A 7,951-nucleotide genomic window follows, 5' to 3' on the forward strand; every position below is an offset into this window, starting at 1 on the left:
CAGCCCGTTGCGTGTGTCTCCCAGCTGCGCCTGGCAGCAAGCGATGTTGAACAGCGCGGCGGAGCGCTCGCCGTCGCTGATCAGGCGGGGCTTGTCGCTGGCGGGTGGGCGGGTGGGTGAGCGGTGCGAATGGTGGCAGTCAGGAGAGGTACTGGGGCACAGGCCATGGCACCTCCCAGCCAGATACACACTTGAGCACCGCCCTTCCCCTCACTCCAAACACGCCTCCCGCCACCGCGGCCCCTGCACCCAATCCCCCAAGCCCCGACCCCCCCAAACCCCCACCGCCTCACCGGTAGCGCTTGAGTCCGGTGCCGGGCAGTGTGAGCGCCTTCTCGTACACCGACAGAGCCTCCTGCCACCTGGGGCAGCAGGGGCGGGGCGGGGTGGAGCATGTGCGGGTGCGTGTGGTCACATGCGCCAGGCATCCAGAGCCACACGCACACACACACACACACACACACACACACACACACACATACACTAAACCCATCAACCAATCAATACTATCCGTCAGTCAATCTGGTCCCATCCCTGCCGCCGCCCGATCCGCCTGGATCCTGCCAAACAGACACGTGGCGACACCACGCCGTACAGCCCCTCCAGGTAGTGCGGACCCTTCACCAGGACCTGAAGCCAGCTGCACGTGCGCATGCCTCATCCCTCCCGCCACACAGCCATCCCCCCAGCAACCCGCTCCCCCCCCAGCACAGCTAGCCCCCAGCTCCCCAAAAGCCCCCCGCTGCTCCCCACTGGGGCCCCGCCCTCCCTACTTGGCGGCCTTGGCCAGGCTGTTGCCCAGCTCAATGGCCTCCTTGGCCGTCTCCGGCTCCTCGGCCGCCGAGGCACGCACCACCACAGCGCCCGAGACGGCGCGGCGGCCGCTGGGGCGCGCGGCGGAAGCGGGGGCGGCGGAGGCGCCCAGGCGGGCGGGGCGCAGCGCCAGGACGCTGCGTGGCAGGCGGGTGGTGTGTGGGGGGAGTTGGCGCGGGCCGGCAACGCAAGGCAAGCTGGAACCGCCCACGCCCGATGCCTCTGTTGAGGGTGTTAGCGCATGCTAAAGGGTATGGCGTAACCTTGGGGCTTATATCCAGGAAGACGGTGCCGATGCATCCGCGTGTTACGCTAGCGGGTGTAAGGAGTCATTTTGAAGCTGACCATTCCGACGGCAGATCTAGACTTACCGGCGTCCAGAGACGGTCCGCAGGCCCGCGGTGGAGGAACGGAGCGCACTCATGGTCAGCATTTTTTCAAAACCTCTGCGGATATGTACTGATGTGACGTGGAAATTCAAGTATTGTTCGAGCTTCGCAAGTTACAGCCTGAAAGGTCGCCGATCGAATGCGCAATTGTGCCACTGATGTTCGGCCAAAGCTTTTTCGATGTGGGCTGGCCAGCCTGATAATTTCACGTATATAGATACATAACGTGAGCTAGGTACTGTTGAGCAAGCGCCAGGATCTGTGGGGCTGTGTGGTCCGTGTCTCAAGGAAGTCATTTGCACGCTTGCGCCACCACACGCGGGCACGAGAACTCGCATAGGGCTGACTACAATGTACAGCTCGCAACCACTTGGCCAGCTGGGCAGATGCGGCGGCCTGTCCTCGCGCATGGCTACCCGGCCAGCCCTGCCACTCCAATGCGTCGCCGCGCCGCGTGCGGGCCTGGCGGGCCGCTCGCTAGCGCTGACGGTGCGCGCGGCCAAGGGTTTTGGTAAGGCCAAGCCGCAGCCGGTGCGCCGGCCGGGCGAGTCGGACGACGACGACGACGACGGCAGCTCGGCCCAGCAGCAGCGGCGCCGCAAGGGCAAGACCGTGAAGCTGTACCCCGGCGCGATGGGCCTCATCCCGGGCCAGGCGCAGCAGCAGCGGGTGGCGGGGCCGCCTCAGGCGGAGGGCGCCGCCAGCATGGCCCCCGAGCTGCTGGTCCCCAGCGCGCCCACAGAGGAGGAGGACGACTTCGCCGCCCGACTGGCCGCACTCAAGGAGTCCGGCCGCGAGCGCGCCGCCGCCTCCGCCTACACGTCCGCCTCCGCCACCGACGCGCTCTCCGCCGCGCCAGCCATCTTCGACGCAAAGTCCAACGGCGCCAGCCCTGCCGGCGGCCCCGCCACAGCCGCCGCCGCCTCCGACGACATCTACGCCAACCCGCCGCCGCTGGCGCAGACGCTGCTCAAGGCGGCGGGCGGCGGCGCCGCCGCCAGCACCATCTCCGACCCGGCGCTGCGCGACGCCAACATCGGCCCCAGCCAGCTGGGCCTGGCGGGCGGGGCGCTGGTGTTCATCGCGGTGTTCCTGGTGGTGGCGGCGGGGGACTACGCCCCGGCCAGCAAGCGCTACGCGGGGGTGCGGCCGGCGCAGTCGCCGCCGGACGCCATTGAGGCCAAGATCCTGGCTGGCAAGGTGGCGCTGTACGAGGACCAGATCAAGGTGTGTGGGCGGGGGGTGGGGGGAAAGGGTGTGGGGGAGGCGAGGATTTGGGAGGTGTGGGTGGGTGGGTGGGTGGGTGGGTGGGTGGGTGGGGAGGTGGGGGGCAGAGGAAAGGCGGGGATCTGGCCCAGGGAGAGGCGTACAGGAGGGCCCGGGAGGCCGTGGGTCCAAGCTGTGGAAGGCAGGGGTGTGCCCCCACTCCAGTGCAGGTGCAGGTGCAGGTGCAGCCCGCAGCGAATCAGGAGGTGGGAGGGTCACACAGGTCGCGGCGCAACCGGGCCTGGGCTGCCGTCATGGCACCTGGGCCTCAGACCGCCACGCTACGTCTCCTCCCACACGGCGCCTCCTCCTCAAGTCCTTACCTCATCCCTCTCCCCCACCCCGCCTCCCCCCAGGCCGACCCCACCAATGACGCCGCCACGGAGGCTCTGGCCACCACCTACGCGCAGCTGCTGCAGTACGACAAGGCGGCCGGGCTGCTGGAGAAACTCACCAAGAGGTGGGGAGGGATGTGGTAGCGGGGGCTGGGAGGTGCCGGGGCCGGCCGGGCATGGCACCGAGGGAGGGGGGGCCGGACATGCCGGGTCTGGTCACAGCCGTGTCGCCGTACACGCCTTGCCCCCGCCATGACGCACGATTACACACACTCTCACAAACACACACACACACACACACACACACACACGCGCGCGCCCCCATCCGCTCCTGCTGCCCCCTGCAGGAACCCGGCGGACTCGGAGGCGTGGCGGCTGTTGGGCGAGAGCTCCCTGCTCAGCCAGCAGTCGCGCAAGGTGGGCGCGGGGCGGGTAGGGCCGGGTGTTGGGGTGGGGGCGGGTGTTGGGGTGGGGGCGTTGGGGTTGTGTAGTCGGGTGTGTTGGTACGGCGGGCGGGAGTGAGGCAAGAGTGGGGCAGGAGCGGAGATACAGGCACACATGGGGCCCCCACAGGCGTATGGCTTCAGGTCTGGCCTGAGGAGCCGAGCTTGCAAGGAGCATTGGACTCACACGGACGAAGCACAGCATCTTATGCTCTCTTAACACGACCCAGCACCATGCCCTCCCCTCCCACTGACCTCCAAATACCCCCCTACCTCACACACTGCATTCACCCTGCACGCCACACGCTGCTGCGCACGCACCCAGGCTGTGCCGGCGTTTGAGAGGGCGGTGGAGCTGCGGCGCGCGGCGGTGGGCCCGCCCGTCAACACGGCGGGCGGCGTGGTGATGCAGCCGGACCTGCAGCTGCTGACGGGGCTGGTGGACGCATACATCGCCAATGGCGAATACGGCAAGGTGGGGGGGGGGCGTGTGAGGACGTGTGCGTGTGTACTTGTATGTGCTCCTGTGTGGCATCTATGTCTGGGGCAGGAGGCCGTGTTTTTGGGGGGTCTAGCGGCATGCGCGCTCACAAACTCGGGTTGGTTTAGCCCCACACACGCTGCCCTCCCTCGACACGCACGCCACAGGCGGTGGACGCGCTCCGTGGTGTGCGGGAAGAGCTTCGGGCGGCGGCGCAGCAGCCCCCGCAACAGCTACCCGCCACCCCCGCCGCCACCCCGGCTGCCACTGCTGCCGCCTCCACCAGCCAGCCGCCCGTGCTGGAGGCGCCGCCGCTCACGGGCGACGCCGACACCTCCACCGCCGCCTCCACCTCCTATGCCTCCGAGCCCGCGGCAGCCGCCTCCGCCGCCTCAGCCACCTCGGCCGCCTCGGCCGCCTCCACCTCCTCCTCCTCCGGCCCCGACCTGCCTCCCGCGCGGCCGCTGGACCCGGTGGGGCTGGAGCTGCTGACGGCCAAGAGCTTCGCGGCGTGGCGCGGCCACGAGCAGGACGCGCTGGCCACCTACGAGGAGCTCATCAAGGCCTTCCCCGAGGTGGGCCTGCAGCCGGGCGGGCGCGGGCCGCTGGGGGGGGAGGGCGGGGGGTTGGGCGGGGGCGGGCGCGTGTAGTGTGCTGGTAGTGACTGGCACTACTGAGGGCCCGTCGCCTGTTCCCTCCGTACCCTGCAACGGCCTTGTGGACTCGGCGCTCGGTGCGCAGTGCCCAACCAGCCGTGCCTCCACCCTGGCCCTGACACATACACACGTTCATTACAACGGTCAGGCGGGCGCTTTTGTTTCCCTTTCCAACACCAATCAACCACCACCACCCCCTCCCCACCACCTCCCCCTCTACCTCGCTACACTTCTCTGTACCAATCCTTGCAACCCCCCCCCTACCCCCTACCCACCTGCCCCCCCACCCTCCAGGACTACCGGGGCTACCTGGCCAAGGGCGTGTTCCTCAAGGAGCGAGGCCGCAAGGCGGACGCGGAGCGCATGTTCCTGCAGGTGGGGGCGGGGGGCGGGGGACTGTGTGGGTGGAAACGTAGAAGACGAGGCAGGGGAGGTAGGCGGCGGGAAGGGGACGGCGTGGGGTCTCGGGATTGCCTTACTGCTGCCCTGCGCACGACCGCCCACTCGCTTGGCTGCCGCTCATGGCTGTCATGTCTCTCTCGCGCTCTGCGACCCCTCCTCCCCCCGCCCGCCAGGCCCGCTTCTACGCGCCCGCCTCCAAGCAGCAGCTGGTGCGCGCCATTGCCGACGCCACGCCCACCGCGCCGCAGCTGCCGGACAACAACTAGATGTGATGTGGCGGCACGGGGCGGGGCGGGCGGTGTGTGGGGGGCTGTGCGGCAGTGGGCGCTGGCCGTGCTGGTGGTGGGGCTGGCGGCGGCGGTGGTGGTGGTGTAGAGGTGTGTTAGAGGGGGCGGACTGGGCAGACGGGTGGGCTGGCAGGTGGACGACTGGAGGATGGGCGGGGCGCGAGCTAGACGCGCAGGAGAGGGAGAAGTTCGGGGCGCTGAGGTGCAGGAGAGGGCGAAGTCCGGGTGGCTGGGGGGCGGGGCTCGGGTGGCCGTGGTGTGCGAGCTGGCCACACGTCCACAACCAAAGCAAGCGACAAACTGCCGATCTTCATCATGAAGTGTTGTTGAAGATTTCTTGGGTCCTCTAAACCAACGGAGCAGGTTGGAATGAAGAATCTGTGACGGGTGGTGCGTGCTACACATATGTAGGCGGGTGTTGGAAGTATGCGCAGTATGCATCCTCTGATTGCATTCGGGTCCTTCTCGAGAATGTGAGTTCGCGGATATCAGAGCCAATCCGCGCAGCAGGTCAGATTCAATAAGTTACAGCCTCGGTTGGGCCGCACGATGGCCGTGTGCCGCAAGTGCTGTGCGCCTGTGCCTCCTATGTCCATGTCCACCGTCTACCTCCCATGTACCTAACTCGGCCTTCTGTTCTACCTTCCACATGATTACCAGTCCTATGTTGCCCTTGAAATGCCGACTGCACACAATTCAGAGTGCCAAACAACCCGCAACTCACACAGGGCGTCCAAACACCTGCAGCACAGTGCTACCCATCCCATAAACTCAGATCCTAGCACCCACTCAATGCTGTTGCTGTTGCCGGTGCTGCTGTTGCTGCTGCTGCCGGCGCTGCTGCCACTCGTCCTGCCGCTGGCGCGACTCCGCCCCCATGCGGTCAAAGTACTCCCCCACCCGCCGCTTCTCCACCTCCGCCCGCTCCCGCTGCCCCTCCTCACTCGCACGCCACACCGCATCGCCCGCCCCCTCCACCGCACCCACGCCCAACTCCCCGCTCTGCCTCTGCCCCTGCCCCTGCCCCGGCTGCCGGGCCTGCTGCCGCCGCCGCGACGTCTCGGCGGCGGCGGCCGCCGCCGCCTGCTCCGCCGCGCACGCCTGCGCCTCCGCCGCCCGCTGCAGCTGCGGCACCAGCCCGTACAGGCCGGCGTCCTCCGCCGCCGCCACCAGGAACTCCCAGCTGGAGCCGTCCGCCACCACGCCGCCCGCCACCATCTCCCGCACCACGCGCAGCACGTCGCCTGGCTGCCGCGCGGAGGCGTACAGCGCTGCCATGCAGATGTACGACGTGGCACTGGCGGCGCCGCCAGCAACCAACTCCGACATAACCGCCTCAGCCTCCGAAACAACCGCCGCCGCGCCAGCGGCGGCGGAGCCGCCGGCTGCGCCGGCTCCGGCTCCGCCGGCGCGGCTCAGCTCTGGCGTCTTGCGCAGGGCGTTTATGAGTGAGGTGCCGACGTAGGTGTTGAGTTGCACGCCGTGTGCGACCATCTCGGAGCGCACCGCGTGCACCGCCGCCAGCGGCGCCAGGTCATGCGCCGTCGCCGTCAGTAGCGCGTTGAACGTGTACGCGTCCGGCCGCAGCGGCGGCTGCCGAACCTCCAACTCGCCGTCGGCGGCGTCACCAACCGCCGCCATGGGCTCCGCCTCCGTCTCGCCGCCTGCGGCGGCGGCGGCGGTGGCGGCGGCGGCGCGGGCACCGCGCCGCCGCAGGCGGGTGGCGGCGGAGCCGCCGCCACCCGCGCCGGAGGCTCCGGCGCCAGCGCCGTCAGGCGCTGCCGCTGCCGCAGCCGCTGCCTGCTGCTGCTGGTGTTGTTGTTGTTGCAGCTGTTGTTGGTGCTGGGGCAGGGGCCTGCTGCAGCCGCCCACCATCTCGCGGTAGAGCGACATGAGCTCGGGCAGCGGCCGGCCGGCGCGGGCCATGGCGGCGAGCGCGGCGTTGTAGATGGGCGTGGTGGGCAGCAGACCCAGCTCCGCGATGCCGGCGTCGAAGAAGCGCATGGCCAGCTCGGGCTGCCCGGTGCGGCTGGCGGCGGAGATGAAGTGGCCCCATACCTCGGTGCTCAGGCCCAGGCGGCCCTCGCCCTCGCCGGGCGCGAGCGGGCGCGGCCGGCCGGCGGCGCGGTCGGCGGCGCGCTGGGAGGCCGCCATCTCGTTGAAGAGCGCGGGCAGGAGGTCGCCGCGGCCGGCGGTGACGGCGGCGCGGACCAGGGCGGAGTAGGTGTAGGCGTCGGGGGAGCAGTCCAGCGTGAGCTCCGGGGCGTGGCTGCGGTAGGCGGCGCCGTTGTGGCTGCTGTGGCCGCCCTGGCTGCCGCTGAAGGCCGCGCCCACCGACTCGTCGGCGGCCGCCTCCGGCTCCGCCTCCTCCCGCTGCGCAGCAGCGCCACCGGCAGCAGTGCCAGCTGTGGCAGTAGCAGCCGCCTGCTGCAGCTGCTGCTGCTGCTGCTGCTGCCTGTGTCGCTGCTGCTGCTGTCGCGCCTCGCTGCGCATCATGTTGTACAGCAGCAGGGTGTCGTCCAGGGCGCCGTGCAGCGAGGCCAGGTGCGCCATGCAGTTGTAGGCGTAGCGGTTGAGCGTCATCTGGGGCAACAGGAGGGAGGAGGCGGAGGAGAGGGATGGGGATGGGGCATGGGGAGGATGAGAATGGGAAATGAGCGGAAGGCGGCATAGCCAAATGGGGGCGAGGGTTTGCGACTGCCGACATGTCCATCCACACCAGGTCTGTGAAGCAGGTCTGTTCGCCCTCCTAAGCCCTCCCTCTACAGCCTCCACTCATGTCGCTGCCGCTGCCCGGTGCTCCCCGTACCAAGCACTCTGACCCCTCCTCCTCCTCCCCTCCTCCCCTCCCCTCCTCCTCCTCCTCCTCCTCCCCTCCT

General features: G+C 69.2%; 3 protein-coding genes across 3 annotated transcripts in view; 1 reads left to right on the forward strand and 2 right to left on the reverse strand.

Annotated features, from left to right (window-relative positions):
- The window catches only part of CHLRE_12g553678v5 (uncharacterized protein), a 2,778-nt gene extending 1,446 nt beyond the window's left edge, over positions 1-1,332 (reverse strand). The window contains exons 1-5 of the mRNA XM_043069049.1: positions 1,185-1,332; positions 774-950; positions 294-362; positions 215-243; positions 1-97 (exon numbers count right to left, since the gene is read on the reverse strand). The exon at positions 1-97 is cut by the window's left edge and continues 501 nt beyond it. Coding sequence (XP_042919268.1) covers positions 81-97; positions 215-243; positions 294-362; positions 774-950; positions 1,185-1,246 — 354 coding nt within the window. The 5' untranslated portion in view covers positions 1,247-1,332 and the 3' untranslated portion in view covers positions 1-80. The remainder of the gene's footprint in view (positions 98-214; positions 244-293; positions 363-773; positions 951-1,184) is intronic.
- Positions 1,333-1,442: 110 nt separating this feature from the next.
- Positions 1,443-5,704, forward strand: CHLRE_12g554103v5 (uncharacterized protein). The gene is made up of 7 exons (XM_043069057.1): positions 1,443-2,429; positions 2,825-2,928; positions 3,151-3,220; positions 3,572-3,721; positions 3,895-4,302; positions 4,678-4,758; positions 4,959-5,704. The coding sequence occupies exons 1-7, from the start codon at positions 1,554-1,556 to the stop codon at positions 5,049-5,051; spliced, it is 1,782 nt and encodes a 593-aa protein (XP_042919269.1). The 5' UTR covers positions 1,443-1,553; the 3' UTR covers positions 5,052-5,704.
- A 2-nt stretch (positions 5,705-5,706) lies between these two features.
- CHLRE_12g554528v5 (uncharacterized protein) overlaps positions 5,707-7,951 on the reverse strand; it is a 5,496-nt gene continuing 3,251 nt past the window's right edge. Inside the window, exon 4 of the mRNA XM_043069068.1 lies at positions 5,707-7,655. Within this exon, the coding sequence (XP_042919270.1) occupies positions 5,862-7,655 (1,794 nt within the window). The 3' untranslated portion in view covers positions 5,707-5,861. The remainder of the gene's footprint in view (positions 7,656-7,951) is intronic.

The sequence above is a fragment of the Chlamydomonas reinhardtii genome, chromosome 12, assembly GCF_000002595.2.
Source record: "Chlamydomonas reinhardtii strain CC-503 cw92 mt+ chromosome 12, whole genome shotgun sequence".
Classification (NCBI taxonomy): domain Eukaryota; kingdom Viridiplantae; phylum Chlorophyta; class Chlorophyceae; order Chlamydomonadales; family Chlamydomonadaceae; genus Chlamydomonas; species Chlamydomonas reinhardtii.

Excerpts from the sequence above, each read along its gene's own strand:
- CHLRE_12g554103v5 (XM_043069057.1), top strand. The coding sequence starts at position 1,554 with ATGTACAGCTCGCAACCACTTGGCCAGCTGGGCAGATGCGGCGGCCTG. Across the intron at positions 3,722-3,894 it reads CCAATGGCGAATACGGCAAG|GCGGTGGACGCGCTCCGTGG; the intron begins GTGGGGGGGGGG and ends CGCACGCCACAG. Across the intron at positions 4,303-4,677 it reads TCATCAAGGCCTTCCCCGAG|GACTACCGGGGCTACCTGGC; the intron begins GTGGGCCTGCAG and ends CCCACCCTCCAG.